Source organism: Ursus americanus, chromosome 21, assembly GCF_024610735.1.
Source record: "Ursus americanus isolate L20-20 chromosome 21, mUrsAme1.1.p, whole genome shotgun sequence".
Lineage (NCBI taxonomy): Eukaryota > Metazoa > Chordata > Mammalia > Carnivora > Ursidae > Ursus > Ursus americanus.
The window spans coordinates 42906968-42926035 of record NC_142147.1 but is presented as its reverse complement, the minus strand read 5'-3'; the positions used below and the strand labels follow the sequence as shown (position 1 = coordinate 42926035).

At 38.0% G+C, this 19068-nt stretch overlaps 1 protein-coding gene across 3 annotated transcripts in view; it reads right to left on the bottom strand.

Annotated features, from left to right (window-relative positions):
* Window positions 1-354: 354 nt before the first annotated feature.
* The window catches only part of ZNF569 (zinc finger protein 569), a 52896-nt gene continuing 34182 nt past the window's right edge, over window positions 355-19068 (bottom strand). For 2 of the 3 annotated variants that reach the window (XM_045786184.2, XM_045786174.2), the window contains exons 4-6: window positions 17454-17711; window positions 17048-17143; window positions 355-3476 (exon numbers count right to left, since the gene is read on the bottom strand). In XM_045786184.2, coding sequence (XP_045642140.1) covers window positions 1651-3476; window positions 17048-17143; window positions 17454-17652 — 2121 coding nt within the window. In that variant the 5' untranslated portion in view covers window positions 17653-17711 and the 3' untranslated portion in view covers window positions 355-1650. The remainder of the gene's footprint in view (window positions 3477-17047; window positions 17144-17453; window positions 17712-19068) is intronic. The other variant, XM_045786192.2, reaches the window with a different exon arrangement.

Here is a 19068-nt window from a genome sequence, read left to right as displayed (position 1 = left end):
ACATTGTGAAAAGAGGGTAAGCAAAGTATCTTAATTTAGTTTGGTTTGTGTGTTAGTAAAGATAATTTTCTATAAATGTTAGTATTTGATCATAATACATTTTTAAGTTGTTTCTGTAGGTCTTGTCCTTCACCCATTTAAATCTTATTTTAGAGAAACAGGAAAATAAGGCAAGAAAGAATACAAAAGATAGCAACATAATCTTAACAACCAGATTTGTTACGACCATTATATTTGCTTTCATTCTTTTATTAAAGAAATGTCACAGACAAATATAACAATTCCATTTAAACACCTCCCACTTTCTGAAAGGCAACCAATGTCATAAATGGATCTATGACCAATACACAGTACTGTTTTTTGCATTATTTTATTAAACTTATACAAATGTTACATCTTTTCATTGTACATTTTTCTCTCTCAATATTTATACTGTGATCTATGTAACTATATGTCAAATTTGTACCTTTTCTCTAAATACGTATTCTATCATAGCAATAATTACATGGTATTAATCTGTCCTTCTACTGAGAATTTATGTCCAATTTAGTGTAATACAAACCATGATGAACACAGAGATGTGTATCTTCGTGCTCGTATCTGTGTGCCTCTGAAGGCAATACACCAAAATAGAAACGACTATTTCATATTTATGTGTTCTTAGAGTGATCCAGTTATTCTAAAGTAATAAATCTATTTCATTTTCATCATAGTTTTAGAATTTTGCTTTTTATATTCTGGTCTTCACTCCATCTGGATTTTATTTTTGTATATGGTATAAAGTAGAGAGATACCATTTTTTTGTTCATATGACTCTTCCATTTATTGAATCGGCCATTCTTTCTCCAATGACTTCAATAGCAATACCATACACAAAATTTCCATGTCTCCTTTCTTCAATCCTTGTTTTGTTTCCACTGATTTATTTACTTATCAAGGACACATTGTTTAGACACCAGTTTTAAATATGTGGTGCTATCTAGTAGACTGTGTCTTCTTTTGTTTTTCACTTGTTTCAGCTATTTGTGGTCCTTTATATTCTCATCTATAATATTAAGTCAGTTTATGAAATTCTTAAAATTTAGTGAAAACTCTGAGTGGAAGTACCTTAGAGATTTATGAATTTACATTTTTGAAAATGTGTTTTCAGACAATGTTATTTTTCTCAAAATTTCAGGTCCTATTTTGTGCCCTTCCAAATGTTTTGTAACTTCTTTATATATGTGTGTGTCTTGTAGTTAATGCTGTGTTTTTCCTTAGACATTTTATATCAACACATTTTTAAATGAACTATTTCTTGTGTAAGATGATCTTTTTATAGTTTCTTTTCCCCCCAATCTTGCTTAATACAATGGCTAGCATAGGAGCTCAGCTATAATGCTGATATGCTGGTAGCAGATATCTTGCTTCATATTTTAATAAGGATGCTGAATAAATATCAATAGAGGTCTATGAAGGTTTTTGATATTCAGTTTATTCGTTACACAATTTGTCATGTTGTGTAAGAATTCCCATGTTTCACAATTGTGTGACTTCTTCAAAAGGCTTTCCACATTCATAGTTTTCTACTCTAGAACCAATTATGTAATGTGAAAGGAGGTGCTAATTCTGAAGGCCTTTCCATCTTTACAATATTCAGTGTTTCTATTTCTACTGAGTATGAATTCTCTGGTGTCTAACAAGGTGTGACTTTTGGCTAAAAGCCTTACCACACTCATTACAATGATAAGGCTTCTCACCTGTATGTTTTCTCATATGAAGTGTAAGAGATGAGATTTGAGAGAAGGCTTTTCCACATTTACTACAGTCAAAGGGTTTCTCACCTGTATGACCTCGTATATGTATAGTAAGGGATGAGCTCTGGGAGAAGGCCTTTCCACATTTATTACATTCATAGGGTTTCTCACCTGTATGACCTCTCATATGCACAATAAGAGAAGTTCTCTGAGAGAAAGCTTTTCCACATTCATTACATACATAGGGCTTCTCACCAGTATGACTTCTCATATGTAAATTGAGCAGTGAGCACTGAGAGAAGGCTTTCCCACATTTATCACATTCATAAGGCTTTTCTCCTGTGTGACTTCTCAGATGAAGAGTAAGGGATGCAATTTGAGAAAAGGCTTTACCACATTCATTACAATCATAAGGTTTCTCTCCAGTGTGTACTTTCTGATGTGTTATAAAGTTTTGCTTCTGGCTGAAGGCTTTACCACATTCATTACATTCATAGGGTTTCTCTCCAGAATGAATTTTTTCATGGGCAATGAGATTTGATTTCTGGCTAAAGGCTTTGCCACATTCCTTACATATGTAGGGTTTTTCTCCAGTGTGAATTCTCTGGTGTCTAACAAGATTTGACATCTGAATGAAAGCTTTCCCACATTCATTACATTCATAAGGTTTCTCTCTAGTATGAATCTTCTGGTGTGTGATGAAGTTTTTCTTGTGGCTGAAGGCTTTTCTACATTCCTTACATTCATAAGGTTTTTCACCAGTATGACTTCTCATATGTACAGTAAGGGCTGAACTTTGAGAGAAGGATTTTCCACATTCATTACATTCATAGGGTTTCTCGCCTGTATGAATTCTTACATGAATAATAAGCATGGAAAACTGAGAGAAGGCTTTTCCACATTTATCACATTTATAAGGTTTTTCTCCTGTATGACTTCTCATATGAAGAGCAAGGGATGCAATTCGAGGGAAGGCTTTACCACATTCATTACATGCATAAGGTTTCTCCCCAGTATGAACTTTCTGATGTGCAGTGAGGCTTTGCTTCTGGCTGAATGCTTTCCCACACTCATTACATTCATACGGTTTCTCTCCAGTATGAATTTTTTCATGATCAATGAGATTTGATTTCTGGCTGAAGGATTTCCCACATTCCTTACATGCATAGGGTTTCTCCCCAGTATGAATTCTTTGATGTCTAATGAGATTTGACATTTTAATGAAAGCTTTCCCACATTCATTACATTCATAAGACTGTTCCCTACTATGGATTTTATGATGTTTAATGAGTTTTTCCTTGTGGCTGAAAGCTTTCTTACATTTTTTACATTCATAAGGTTTCTCTCCAGTATGAATTCTCAGGTGTCTGATGAGGTCCAAGGTTTGACTAAATCCTTTCCCACAATGATTACACTTAAAGGGGGTTACCACAAGGTAGGATGGATTAATGCAAAATGATTTCATAGGTTCGTTATAATCAGAATGTGCCTTTCTTATAAGGATTCTATTATTATTATGACAGTCAAAATTATTATGTTCTAAACACTTTTCAAACAAGTCATATTCATAGAGATTGTGACCGGAAGGAAAAAAGTCCGAGTTAAGAGGAAATGCATTTGCAAATTTCTTATGACATTCGTTGACTTTTTCTTCAGTCAGTGTGTTTGTGAATTTATCTTCAAATTGTGTCAAAAGTCTGTCCTGGATTTTCTGATGCTCATCAGTTCCCCAGATTTCTCCTAAAACAGATTGCAAATAAATATCACTTGAAAAATTTTCCAATATTGTAAAATGAAGAAAATTTCAGAAAATATGCTTTCATGGGATGGATTCTTGGCTTAAGGTTTAGTTTTCCATTATAAAGTAAATCTCATGTGCGTAGATCTCCTATTTTCTAAGCTTTAGGAGATCCCAGGAAAAATATGAATGAGTAGAGGAAGACAGGAATACAAATAGCTTTGATTGTGTTTAAAAATGGGATCTGAAACAAAACAGATGAACTGCTGGGTAAATAAAAGGGAGAATGCAGAATGTACAAATAAAGTAAGAAGAAATGATAGAGTTAAAAACAAAAGTAGGAAGTTAAAAAATCATAAAACTATTTTGTAGGGCTCTATTAAAATAAACTTTTACAAACTGCTTGACATAAATAATTTTCTGGAAAATGCAGATTACCAAAACCGAACCTGTAAGAGGTAGAAGAGCTGTATGAGCCTACTTCCCTAAAATAAAGAGAAAAAATATGAAAAAGCAATCCCCTAAAAACAAATCAAAAAGGCCCAGAGAGATTCACGTGGGAATTTGAACATTTCCTTTCATGATCTGCAAGATGTTATAAAAGGAAAAAGAGGAGAATTTCCAATTTTTTTATGTGAAATATAACATTAATACCAAAACCTGAAAGATAACCAAAAAAGCAAATTACACACCAATTTTACTTATGAATATCAATGTAAAAATTCTACCTATCAAAATAACCCAGAAGGAAAAAAAGTGACCTAGAGCACATTAAATATAAACTACATCATACCTGAGTAGGATTTTTTTTTTTTTTACAGGTACAAAAGTATGTTTCACTATTAGAAAATCTACTTCTATAAGCAAATATATTAAAAGGTCAAAGTAAAAAATCAAGTAATCATTTTCAAAGATACTTTAAAAAATGATAAAACTAAACATCAATTTTCCATAAAGAAACCTTCAAAAAATGGGAGTAGTTAACTTGAGAAAAAGTACAGTGCAACTTAAACAATATTTAATACGAAAGATCCACACACCCCTGGGCAAAAAAAAGAAAATTCCAAAGCAATGACATAATAATAACTACTATCACCACTATTATTACGGTACTGCATAGTGCATTAAGAGAAAGAAATTGGAGGTAGAAAAACTTGGAAGGGAAGGATAAGATTAACATTTTTGTCAACAATAAAACAATTTACCTGCAAAATCAAAAGTGAAAAATTATTATAAAAGAGATAAAGACGTCATTAAATTTACTATATATCAGAAATTAAGTTTCAATAACCTTGATATATACAAACAACTATTTAGAAAATATAACAGACTATACTTACAGTCACAACAAAAAATATGAAAAATATGGGATTTTTTTTTTTAAAGATTTTATTTATTTGACAGAGATAGAGACAGCCAGCAAGAGAGGGAACACAAGCAGGGGGAGTGGGAGAGGAAGAAGCAGGCTCCCAGTGGAGGAGCCTGATGTGGGGCTCGATCCCAGATCGCCGGGATCACGCCCAGAGCCGAAGGCAGATGCTTAACCGCTGTGCCACCCAGGCGCCCCAAAATATAGGAATTTAATAAGTAATGTCCCAAGATTTTCAGAAAACTAAAATGCACACATAGACTTAACCAAATGGAAAGGTGCTACAGGTTGAATTGTGTGCACTGCAAAAAAGATTTGTTGACTCCCTGATTTCACCCCCTTCAGTCTTCCCTCCTTCCCCTATGATCATCTGTGCTATTCCTTATGAGTGAAAGCATATGATTGTCTTTCTCTAACTGAACATAAAAAAAAAGGAGACATATTGAAATCCTAATTTCCAGTAACTCAGAATGTGAAGTTATTTGGAAAAAGGGTCACTGCAGATGCAATTAATTAAAATGAAGTCATACCGGAGTAGGATAACTCATAATCTGACTGGTGTTCTTACAGAAACGATGCAGTGTGAACAGACAGAAACACAGGGAGAACACCATGTGAAAATAAAGACATAGACTGGCATTAAGCTATCACAAGCCAAGGAATGTCTACGGCTACTAGAAGCTGAAAGAGGGAAGGAAGGGTCCTTCTCTACAGGTTTCAGAGGGAGCATGGCCTGCCAACACCTTGATTTAGTATTTCTAGCCTCCAGAACTCTGAGAATAAATTCCTGTTATTCTAAGCCACCCAGTTTGTGGTACTTTGTTGCAGCAGCCCTAGGAAACTAAGAAAAAAGGTATGTCATATTGCTGTAAAAGAACATTCACAGCAAAATGACACTTATTCACAAGCTAACCTATCAAAGTAATTTCAATAAAAATGTCTGAAAATACAGGTACCAGCTCAAAGGAAAATGATGCTAAGGATTGCCACCTTAGGAAATGTGTAAGAGAAGAGCTACTACTTTTCAAAATGTGTTCTTTTGTACTTTAGAGATTTTATAAGCATGCATTATGTATTTTTTTAAAAGATTTTTATTTATTTATTTGAGAGAGCGAGAGAGAGAACACAAGCAAGGGGAGTGTCAGAGGGAGAAGCAGGCTTCCCGCCAAGCAGGGAGCCCGATGCGGGGCTCGATACCAGGACCCTGGGATCGTGACCTGAGCCGAAGGCAGATGCTTAATGGCTGAGCCACCCAGGTGTCCCTGTATTATGTATTTTAAAAAGTAAATAAAATTGTTCTGAATACTGCAGTAATAAAGTGAGAATAAACAATGGGCAGGTAAAAATTGGATCAAAGAGTTGGAACATAAAACTGGAAGAGCCTGGGGCGCCTGGGTGGCACAGCGGTTAAGCGTCTGCCTTCGGCTCAGGGCGTGATCCCGGCGTTATGGGATCGAGCCCCACGTCAGGCTCTTCTGCTGTGAGCCTGCTTCTTCCTCTCCCACTCCCCCTGCTTGTGTTCCCTCTCTCGCTGGCTGTCTCTCTCTCTGTCAAATAAATAAATAAAATCTTTAAAAAAAAAAAAACTGGAAGAGCCTACTTAGTGTGACTGGATAGGGAGTAAGTACTGTGAGCAGAAGGGAAAACAGAGGGAGAAACTGAGCTTAAATATTGTATAATAAATACATGAATTTATTTCATCCCACCCAAAATCACACCAGTGTGAGATAAAGAAAGAAAAATGCATAAACTAACAAAGACTACCTAAGAGGAGATGGAAGATCACCCTTAAGAAATGGAAGCAGAAATGCCATCAAGTCAGGGACATGAGGCAGAGGATACAAAATAAAGGAACTGGCTCAAGCACAGAGTAAGTGCAAGCCCATATACTGAAGGATAACATTCAGTTCCCTGTTGCTGCTTAGCTCCAAGATTGGAAAATGGAGATTTTTCTCCGTCTCTGCCAGAGTGATAATAAAGGAAGGGAAAATTCCTGTGCAACTCTAAAGCAGGTAAAAGAGACTTGGTTGCAGATTACAAATGTAGAAATGAAGGCAGAGTACTAACCTTCTGGATCACTTAGGGAAAAAAGAGAAGTTCCATTAAGCAAATGATGTTGAAGAAGGTAAGATTAGGTTGCCAAAGTACCATCCAAATAGAAATGAAAAAGAATTCTAAGGGCAAGACCAAAATATCAGATGTGACACAAAACTCCATGTTTTAAGATGGTGGAATGGAAAAGCAGCTAATCACTTTTCCTCTCTACAAACAATGGGAGTGAATTCTCATTGATTCTTGAATGATCTTAGGGGTGGCGGCAACCCCAATTATAATAAATGAGTTAGTGTTGACAAATACAGTGATGGCGGGAACAGGGGAAAAGGGATTCTAAAAGACAGCTGTTCATGCTGATCTTGGGCAGAACAAGCAGCTGACAGTGTCAAAACGGGTATCACACCTTGAAGGGCAGAATTAATTATCTCATGATTAAATACAACAGTGAAATTTGGGAGTGCAGACTGGTTACAGGAGACTTGTTATCCCAAGATATCCCAGCCAGAACTGAACAAGGAAGCACTGTACATTTACTTTTTTAGGAAGAAGTCTGTTGGGGTGAGAGTGTAAGATTCAGTGTTATGAGAAAGCTTGCAGCGGCAGTTCCTTTTTGGATGAGGGAAAATAAAGCCTAAGCATACTTTTATACATAAAACCATGTAGAATAAAGGGCTTCAACATGAAGAACAGATGCATTCATATACATCAAGAATTAGTAAACTTTTTCTTAAAGTATCAGTAAATATTTTAGGCTTTGTGGGTCACACAATCTTCAATGCAGCTATTCGACTTTGCCATTATGTGAAAGCAATCATACAGAAGATGTAAATGACTGGGTGTGGCTATGTTTTAATGAAATTTTATTTTCAAAAATAAGTAGGCCTACAAACCATAGTTTGCTGATGGTCCCTGTTCTAAATCAGAGTACTCATTTTCTTTCCCTAACATTACCCTTTTTTAAAAAGGCAAGTCAAGGAAGAACTAGCCTACTACTAAAAATGAGAAGGTGCTGAAATCAGATCTATAAAAAGTATTAAAAGAGAAAAAACGTAAAAGAAACATGATATAAAGAGAGACAAAAGGCACCAGCTATAACAATTATGGCACACAGTAAGTGAAAATGTTGACTATTTCATGAATGAAAAAGCTTAATGAAAATAAATCTATAAATCAAGAGCTCAAAATACAAACAAATACATGAAGAAACAGTAAGAAAACAGGGATAGGGAAAACAAATAAATGGCAGAACCAAGGAAAGAAATGGAAGAGAAAAATAAAACCAAGCAAAAACAAAGAATACCACGCAAGTTGGGGGAAAAAGACACTAGATAGTACTTTTAGTATTGAAATTATGGTACAGTAACCTCACATTGGTAAAATGGTAAAACAAATTTTGATGCATCACTGGGCATAAATCTCCAAGAACACCACAATACTCTCCACCAAACACACCTGAGTACCATACACTAAAAATGAATAAAACAAAAATAAGTAAGTAATAGCCAAAATCAGGTCTGCAAGAGGGACTTAGAAAGCAAGCTAGAAGATGAATCTGACTTGACTACCCAGGCAAATGAAAGCCCTATTAATTGAAGCATAAGCCTCAGGCCAGGAATAAGGAAAAGAAGATCAACTGAGGTTGATCAGAACATTCAAAGAACAGGCAACTGGTCTTCACTTGGTAAAGCTGTTGGCACCTACAAGAAGCACATGTGAATCATCTTCAGAAGAATACAGCCCCAATTCAGGACAATAAGATTATTGCAAAAAGGTTTAAAAATGCTGAATTCATAATCAGCAGTCATCAATCGTGAAGAATCAAGTACAATAAGCAAATCATCAAAACAAGATATTTAACCCTGAGGACTTAAAATATCAGAATTGTCAGATACAAAAAAACAGAAGAGCTACATAGAATGTTTTTAAAGAAGCAAAGGATAAAAAACACAAACAAGAAATAAGCTGCAGAAATCAATAAAAAGGGCCAGAAAGACATAGGGGGAAAAAGCCCCCCCCCAAAAAAGGAATTTCTAAAAATACAAAATGAGATAAAAGATGAATAAACACAGCTGAAGAGAGAATGAGTAAATCTGAACATATGTCTCAGGTAATTACTGAGAAGTCAACATAGAGATAAAGGCAGGCAGAAAATAGTAAAGGAAATGAAAAAAAATATATGGAGAAAAAAGATCTAGCCTCTATCTTTAGGAATCCCAGAAGGAGAGTGCAGAGAGAATGAACAAAAGCCAATATCTGATGATGTTGGCTAAGAAATATTCAGTTAATGAAGACAAAAATAACAACACTATGGGAAATTTTATACCAACAGATTGGAAAATACAGATGAAACAAGTTGTTAAATATAAAAGACTACCCTGGAACGTCAGTATACGGTAAACTTTAAAGCTACAGGGCAAACTTAAATATTTACAGAAATTATGTTGTTCAACTCTGTAAAAATTAATTTGAAAACCAAAATTAAGTGGGTAATTTTCTAGAACAATATAACCTATTACCAAAAACTAATGCCCGAAGAGACAAAATATCTACATAGAACAGTTATAAAGTAACAATGGATAAAAGCTGTCAAGAGCACGTTCCCTCAATAATCCACAAGGTCCAAGTAGGTGAACAAGTAAAATAAACCAAAATTTTAAGGGAGTTACAAGCTATTATAAGTATTCCAGAACAAGAAGAAATGGTTTTAAATTCTATTTATGAAACCAGCATAACAATGAACTCAAAGCCTGAAAAATTTGGAACAATTTTAAATTCACAGCAAAAATGTGAGGATAAGTAATTACTAAGAAGTATGTAGACATAATTCACCTATATACATAAAGGAAAAAATCATAGGATAATCTCTCATAAGAGGAGATTATTTTAACTAACTGAACATTAAAAAAAAAAACTTAAAAGTGGCAAAAAGTACTTCAAAGAGGAATGTCCAACTGTGAAAAAATACCAGAAAAACATACAACCGATAAAAGGCTAATCACGTCAATATATTCACACAGATTAAGAATTTAACAGAAAAAGGGGGAAACGACATAAGCTGTTCATAAAGAAAGAAGTACAGAGTTTAAACATATGAAAACATCCTCGACTTCACTCACAATAAAGGAAATACAAATTCAAACTAAGATGAATTGTTTTTCACCTATCATATTGGGAAAGTTACTACGTTCGCAGAAATGACTGGTAGAAATAAAAATGTTGTACTTTCTTTGGAGCGCTAAAAAAGACGTGGCAATATCTACCAAATTAGAAATACATGTATATACATATATATACATTTCGTCTATAGGTGTATGCACGTATATATGTGTATGCGTGTGTATAAATACATGTGCAGGAAATTGTGTGAACAAATACATGACAAATGTAGCAGAAAATGGAAGCTAACAGAAAAGCATCACTGACTTTAAAAGTTACTGAGTGGGGGCAGGGAGTTAAGATGGCGGAGGAGTAGGAGACCCCTTTTTCAGCCCGTCCCTGAGTCGAGCTGGATAGGTACCAGACCAGCCTGAACATCCACGGAATCAGCCTGAGACGCAGGAAGATACATCTGGATCTCTACAAATGAACATCTCCAGCGCTGAGTATTGAGGTACGAAGTGGGGAGCCATGAAACCGCGCACAGATATCGGAAGATAAATGGAAGGGGGAGGGAGCCGCCGCGTTTGGGCGCCAGGAAGCGGTAGCCACCTGCACGGGGGAGCGGGCTGGACTCCCGGAGGGCACCCACAAGACAGAAGACTGAGACCCTGAGCCGGGAACTGCAGTGTGCTCACTGGAACCAGACAGACTGGGAGCTCCAGGAGCACGCGAGGGCGGCTGGCGGTGTTAGAAACACAAAGGACAGAGACCTGCCGGCCCTGGAAGTGAGGGCTGGGACGCCGGGTGTGGGGCGCACATCCCGGGACGCTGCAGGGCTGAGCAGCACCAACAGTAAAAGAGTTAAAATGGCCAGAACATCAGTGGAGAGTAGTCCGCGATCCCTCTGTTCTGAGACAGAGTCTGAGATTTGGTGACTGCTGCTCTGACTCTCAGTGGAGGCACAGCAAACCGCCAGGGAAAGCCATCAGAGAACAAAAGCCTGGAAATACCGGCTCAGAGAATGCCCATCCCCATCCCCCCTCGCAGGGGACACAGAGACTCTACCCAAACAGGGTTGCCTGAGTATCGGCGGGGCAGGCCCCTCCCCCAGAAGGCAGGCTGAAAAATCAAGAAGCCCACATCCCGGGGCGCCTGGGTGGTACAGTCATTAAGCACCTGTCTTCGGCTCAGGGCGTGATCCCGGCGTTCCGGAAAGGAGTCCCTCATCGGGCTCCTCTGCTGGGAGCCTGCTTCTTCCTCTCCCACTCCCCTGCTTGTGTTCCCTCTCTCGCTAGCTGTCTCTCTGCCACATAAATAAATAAAATCTTTAAAGAAGAAGGCCACATTCCTAAGATCCTTATAAAACAAGGGCGCATGGCATGGGTCCCGGTCAATAATTTGGCTCTAGACAACCCCGCAAGCTCTCCTCATCAGAAGGATGAGAAGGAGAAGTCCCCCCCAGCAAAGAAAAGACAATGAGTAGGTGGCCTCTGCCACAGAACTAAAGAATATGGATATAACCAAATTATCAGAAATGGAATTCAGACTAACAATGGTCAAGATGATGGGTAGACTTGAAAAAAATATTAACGAAAATGTTAATGAGAATATAGAATCTCTAAGGGCGGAAATGAGAGCGAACCTGGCAGAAATTAAAAATTCTATGAACCAAATGCAGTCAAAACTAGAGGCTCTGTCGGCCAGGGTCACTAAGGCAGAAGAACGTATTAGCGAATTGGAGGATGGGTTAGTAGAAGAAAAAGCGAAAATAGATTCTGAACTTAGAAAAATCCACGGCCACGAAAGTAGGTTACGGGAGATCACTGACTCAATGAAACGATCCAATGTCAGAATCATTGGCATCCCTGAGGGGGTGGAGAAAAACAGAGGGCTAGAAGAGATATCTGAACAAACTGTAGCTGAAAACTTCCCTAATCTAGAAAGGGAAACAAACATTCGTGTCCAAGAGGCAGAGAGGACCCCTCCCAAGCTCAACCACGACAAACCTACGCCACATCACATCATAGTGCATTTGCAAATATTAGATCCAAGGATACAGTATTGAAAGCAGCCAGGGCAAAGAAATTTCTCACGTACCAAGGCAAAGGTGTCAGAATTACATCAGACCTGTCTACACAGGGCTGGAATGAGAGAAAGGGTTGGGGGGGCATTTTTAAAGCTCTTTCAGAGAAAAACATGCAGGCAAGGATCCTCTATCCAGCAAGGCTGTCATTCAGAATTGATGGAGAGAGAAAGACCTTCCAGAATCGCCAGTCATTGGCCAATTTCATAACCACGAAACCAGCCCTACAGGAGATATTAAGGGGGGTTCTATAAAGGTAAAAAGGCCCCAAGAGTGATACAGAACAGAAAGTCACAATCTATAGAAACAAAGACTTTACTGGCAACATGGCATCATTAAAATCATCTCTCTCAATAATCAGGCTCAACGTAAATGGCCTCAATGCTCCCATAAAACGTCACAGGGTTGCAGATTGGATAAAAAGACATGACCCATCCATTTGGTGTCTACAAGAGACTCATTTGGAACCTAAAGATACATTCAGACTGAAAGTAAAGGGATGGAATACCATCTTTCACGCCAATGGACCTCAAAAAAAAGATGGGGTAGCAATTCTCATATCAGACACATTGGATGTTAAACTAAAGACTACAGTTAGAGACACAGAAGGGCACTATATTATTCTTAAAGGATGTATCCAACAAGTGGATATGACAATTATAAATATATATGCCCCAACAGGGGAGCAGCAAGATACACAAGCCAACTCTTAACCAGAATAAAGAGACATAGAGTTAAAAATAAGTTAATAGTAGGGGACCTCAACACTCCACTATCAGTAATAGACAGAGCACCAGAGCAGAAAACCAACATAGAATCAAAGGCTTTGAATGCCATACTCCTTGAGTTGGACCTCATAGATATATATAGAACATTACACCCCAGAACCAAAGAATACTCATTCTATTCTAATGCCCATGGAACATTCTCAAGAATAGACCATGTTCTGGGACACAAAACAGGTCTCGACTGATACCAAAAGACTGAAATTATCCCCTGCATATTCTCAGACCACAACGCTCTGAAATTGGAACTCAATCACAAGGAAAAATTTGGAAGAAACTCAAACACTTGGAGACTAAGAACCATCCTGCTAAGGAATGACTCGATAACCAGGAAATCAAAAATCAATTTAAACAATTTATGGAGACCAATGAGAATGAAAATACAACAGTCCAAAACCTATGGGATACTGCGAAGGCAGTCCTAAGGGGGAAATACATAGCCATCCAAGCCTCACTCAAAAGAATAGAAAAATCTAAAATGTAGTTTTTATATTCTCACCTCAAGAAGCTGGAACAGCAACAGAGGGACAGGCCTAATCCACGCACAAGGAAGCAGTTGACCAAAATTAGAGCAGAAATCAATGAATTAGAAACCACAAGTACAGTAGAGCAGATCAACAGGACTAGAAGCTGGTTCTTTGAGAGAATAAAATTGATAGACCGCTGGCAAGACTTATCCAAAAGAATAAAGGACCCAAATAAATAAAATTATGAATGAAAAAGGAGAGGTCACAACCAACACCAATGAAATTGGAAGCATTATTAGAAACTTTTATCAACAGCTTTATGCCAATAAATTAAGCAATCTGGAAGAGATGGAGGCCTTCCTGGAAACCCATAAACTACCAAGATTGAAACAGGAAGAAATTGATTTTTTAAACAGGCCAATTAATTATGAAGAGATTGAGTCAGTGATAAGCAACCTTCCAAATAACAAAAGTCCAGGCCCGGACGGTTTTCCTGGGGAATTCTAGCAAACATTCAAAGAAGAAATAATACCTATTCTCCTAAAGCTATTTCAAAAAATAGAAACAGAAGGAAAGCTACGAAACCCATTCTATGAGGCCAATATTACCTTGATTCCCAAACCAGGCAAAGACCCCCTCAAAAAGGAGAATTACAGACCGATTTCCCTAATGAATATGGACGCCAAAATCCTCAACAAGATACTTGCTAATAGAATCCAACAGTACATTAAAAGGATTATCCATCATGATCAAGTGGGATTCATACCTGGGATGCAAGCGTGGTTCAATATTCGCAAATCAATCAGCGTGATACATCATATCAACAAGAAAAGACTCAGGAACCATATGATCCTCTCAATTGATGCAGAAAAAGCATTTGACAACATACAGCATCCTTTCCTGATTAAAACCCTTTAGAGTGTAGGAATAGAAGGTACATTTCTCAATCTCATAAAAGCCATCTATGAAAAGCCTACTGCAAATCTCATTCTCAATGGGGAAAAGCTGGAAGCCTTTCCCTTAAGATCAGAAACATGACAAGGATGCCCACTCTCGCCACTATTATTTAACACAGTACTAGAAGTCCTTGCAACAGCAATCAGACAACAGAAAGGGATAAAAGGTATCCAAATCGGCAAAGAAGAAGTCAAAATGTCTCTCTTCGTAGATGACATGATACTCTATATGGAAAACCCAAAACAATCCACTCCCAAACTATTAGAAGTTATAGAGCAATTCAGTAATGTGGCGGGATACAAAATCAATGCTCAGAAATCAGTTGCATTTCTACACACGATTAATGAGACTGAAGAAAGAGAAATTAGTGAATCCATCCCATTTACAATAGCATCAAAAACCATACGTTACCTTGGAATTAACTTAACCAGAGACATAAAGAATCTATATTCTAGAAACTATAAATCACTCTTGGAAGACATTGAAGAAGACACAAAAAGATGGAAAAATATTCCATGCTCATGGATCGGAAGAATTAACATAGTTAAAATGTCCATGCTACCCAGAGCAATCTACACTTTCAATGCTATCCCAATCAAAATACCAATGACATTTTTCAAAAAACTGGAACAAATAGTCCTTAAATTTGTATGGAACCAGAAAAGTTCCCGAATCGCCAAGGAACTGTTGAAAAGGAAAAACAAAGCTGGGGGCATCACAAGGCCGGATTTCGAGCTGTACTACAAAGCTGTGATCACAAAGACAGCATGGTACTGGCACAAAAACAGACACATAGACCAATGGAACAGAAGAGAGAGCCCAGAAATGGACCCTCGGCTCTTTGGGCAACTAATTTTTGACAAAGCAGGAAAAAACATTCGGTGGGAAAAAGACAGTCTCTTCAATAAATGGTGCTGGGAAAATTGGACAGCTACATGCAAAAGAATGAAACTTGACCACTCTCTCACACCATACACAAAGATAAACTCCAAATGGATGAAAGACCTCGATGTGAGACAGGAATCCATCAAAATTCTAGAGGAGAACATAGGCAGCAACCTCTTTGACATCAGCCACAGCAACATTTTTCATGACACATCTCCAAAGGCAAGAGAAACAAAAGATAAAATGAACTTGTGGGACTTCATCAAGATAAAAAGCTTCTGCACTGCCAAGGAAACAGTCAAAAAAACTAAGAGGCAGCCCACGGAATGGGAGAAGATATTTGCAAATGACACTACAGATAAAGGACTGGTATCCAAGATCTACAAAGAACTTCTCAAACTCAATACACGAGAAACAAATAAACAAATCAAAAAATGGGCAGAAGATATGAACAGATACTTTTCCAATGAAGACATACAAATGGCTAACAGACACATGAAAAAATGTTCAAAATCATTAGCCATCATGGAAATTCAAATCAGAACCACACTACGATACCACCTTACGCCAGTTAGAATGGCAAAAATTGACAAGGGAAGAAACAACAATCCTGGAGAGGATGTGGAGAAAGGGGATCCCTCCTACATTGTTGGTGGGAATGCAAGTTGGTACAGCCACTCTGGAAAACAGTGTGGAGGTCCCTTAACAAGTTAAAAATTGAGCTACCCTATGATCCAGCTATTGCAGTACTGGGTATTTACTCCAAAGATACAGACGTAGTGAAGAGAAGGGCCGTATGCACCCCAATGTTCATAGCAGCAATGTCCACAATAGCTAAATCGTGGAAGGAGCCGAGATGCCCTTCAACAGATGACTGGATTAAGAAGTTGTGGTCCATATATACAATGGAATATTACTCAGCTATCAGAAAGTACGAATTCTCAACATTTGCTGCAACACGGATGGCACTGGAGGAGATAATGCTAAGTGAAATAAGTCAAGCAGAGAAAGACAACTATCATATGATTTCTCTCATCTATGGAACATAAGAACTAGGAAGATCGGTAGGGGAAGAAAGGGATAAAGAAAGGGGGGGTAATCAGAAGGGAGAATGAAGCATGAGAGACTATGGACTATGAGAAACAAACTGAGGGCGTCAGAGGGGAGGGGGGCAGGGGAATGGGATAGACTGGTGATGGGTAGTAAGGAGGGCACGTATTGCATGGTGCAGTGGGTGTTATACGCAACTAATGAATCATCGAACTTTACATCGGAAACCGGGGATGTACTGTATGGTGACTGACATAATATAATAAAAAAAAAATTTTTTTTAATTAAAAAAAAAAATAAAAGTTACTGAGTAAAACAGCTATAGCCATTACTGAGTATGAGAGCAAAAGCTGAAAATACAGTGGGAAATGTGACTACGAGTACAAAATAAAATGCTAAGGCATTTATAATGGAAGGAAGAAGAGAAAGTCTTGAAACATAAACATCAACAGTTTATTTGAACAACCGGTTATGTGAATATTTGAATGCAAAAGGAAAGGATCCTATATAACAAGGTGGGCAGAGAGACTGAAGATGCTAATAATAGAATGACTGTCAACGTAAAGCTGGAAATGAATTAGGAAATTTTGGTATCTAGCACACAGGTGAAAAAGTCAACTAGTCCTTTAAGTCTGTGGAAAGAATGTTTTCTACAAAAGACATCTTAGGTTAATAAATTATTCACACAAATTATCACTTAAAAGTTTACAGTCTTTAGGAAAATATCTTTCAAGAACATTTCAGAGGGGTCAATTAGTCAAGGATTAACCAACCATCCAAGAGTCCTGGCCCGTCCTCACCCATCTGTCCCTCCCTAACTAACCTGGACAGTGTCTCCTTAGCACTTCTTCTTCCACCACCCAAGGTTCTTCTTCTTGCTCCAGCTTGAAAATCACATCAGGTTTGGTGAATGGACAGCCTGTCAAAGGGAAGTAACATAAGATTTGGACATAAATACCAGGAACAAAAAAATCATTCAAGAATTGACACTGGCCCAGGGAAACCAGGCTTTCTGAAAGACAGGACATGGTTTGTGGGGATGCAGCCTCTGAAACATAAGAAAGGACGACCTTTTGTTGTGAAAGCCGCAGCACGCACATTCATGTGAGCAAAGGCACCTAAAGGCCAAACTCACTCCAACGTTTAAAGGTTCCACATGTTTCAGAAATTTGGGGGGAAAAAAAGTACTTTACTCCCAGAATTTAAGTCATACAAGAAACTACCCTTACCCACTGTGATTAAGTTGTTATAGTTTTCTAGCATCACATTCCGGTACAGGTTCCTTTGAGCAGGATCCAACTGCTGCCACTCTTCCTGGGTGAAGTCAATAGCCACATCTTTGAATGTCACTGTTCCCTGTAACAACATACTCCTACTCAATCTGAAGTCATCCATTTTAAATGATGTGGACAAAACATACTGAACCATGTTCTCATAGTATCCAAAGGTAAGAGGTTATTTAAAAATTTAGGTGGTTTTGTTATTTTCTAAAAAAAAAAAAAAAACCAATATATTAGCAACACTCGGTCAGTTTATGTTCATTCACAGAATCAGCAAGTACGTATCTTTAATACCTACCGTGGGTTAGAGAGATCTTGGGCACCAATTTATACTGAGCGTGGAAAAGGGAGTAATATAAAACTTTACTCAACTGGTTTCAGAACTCACTAGATGCCTGTGACTCACTGAGGCAGGAGAAAATGAAAACTGGATTTGGATGGAAGCAGAAGCAAGGAGAGAATGATATGCACAATTTGAAGTACAGTAGCAGCTGGATGTATTGTTCCTTCGATCAGGAGAAATCTAGAAAAATGAGGGACACCTGGGTGGCTCAGTTGGTTAAGTGTCTGCCTTTGGCTCGGGTCATGATCCCGGGGTCCTGGGATTGAGTCCCACATTGGGCTTCTTGCTTAGCAGGAACCCTGCTTCTCCTTCTGCCTCCCCCTGCTTGTGTATGCATGTGCTATCTTGCGCGCTCTCTCTCTGGCAAATAAATAAATAAAATCGTAAAACAAAAAATCTAGAAAAATAAGGATGTATTGTTCATAAGCCTATAATAAGTGTCTGCAGCCATGAAAATGGGATATGAAAGCTAACAAAGTTCACATGTATTAAAAAAAAAGAGGACAACAGACAGCATCAAAGAACAGATAATTAAAAAAAATATATTAAGAAAGTTTTAAGAATGGTCTGAACCATGAGAAAACAGTATCAAGAAAGCTTTAGAATACGTTCCAGAAATGAGATGCTGGTGACAAGTTTCATGAGAGCAATATGATTTGCATATAGAAATATAATGCAGTCTTCCTAGTTAAAAACTGAAATGTTCAAAAGAGTATAAACATAAGAAAAAAAAATCTTCAACAGCAACAGAACAAAGAGATCTGTCCAAATTTCCTACCCTTTGAGGAATTTCTATGACAGATGGGTTAAGATAAAAAGAAATCACCAGGAGCTAATTCACAATCAATGTTTTTTTTTTTTTTAAAGATTTTATTTATTTATTTGACAGAGATAGAGACAGGCATCGAGAGAGGGAACACAAGCAGGGGGAGTGGGAGAGGAAGAAGCAGGCTCATAGCAGAAGAGCCCGACGTGGGGCTCGATCCCAGATCGCCAGGATCACGCCCTGAGCCAAAGGCAGACGCTTAACCGCTGTGCCACCCAGGCGCCCCATCACAATCAATGTTTTTAAGAATTTATTTGTAGGTCTAAAAGGACCCTATGAGGGGTGCCTGGGTGGCTCAGTTGGTTAAGTGTCTGCCTTCAGCTCAGGTCATGATCCCAGGGTTCTGGGATTGAGCCCCATATTGGCTCCCTGCTTGGTGGGGAGTCTGCTTCTCT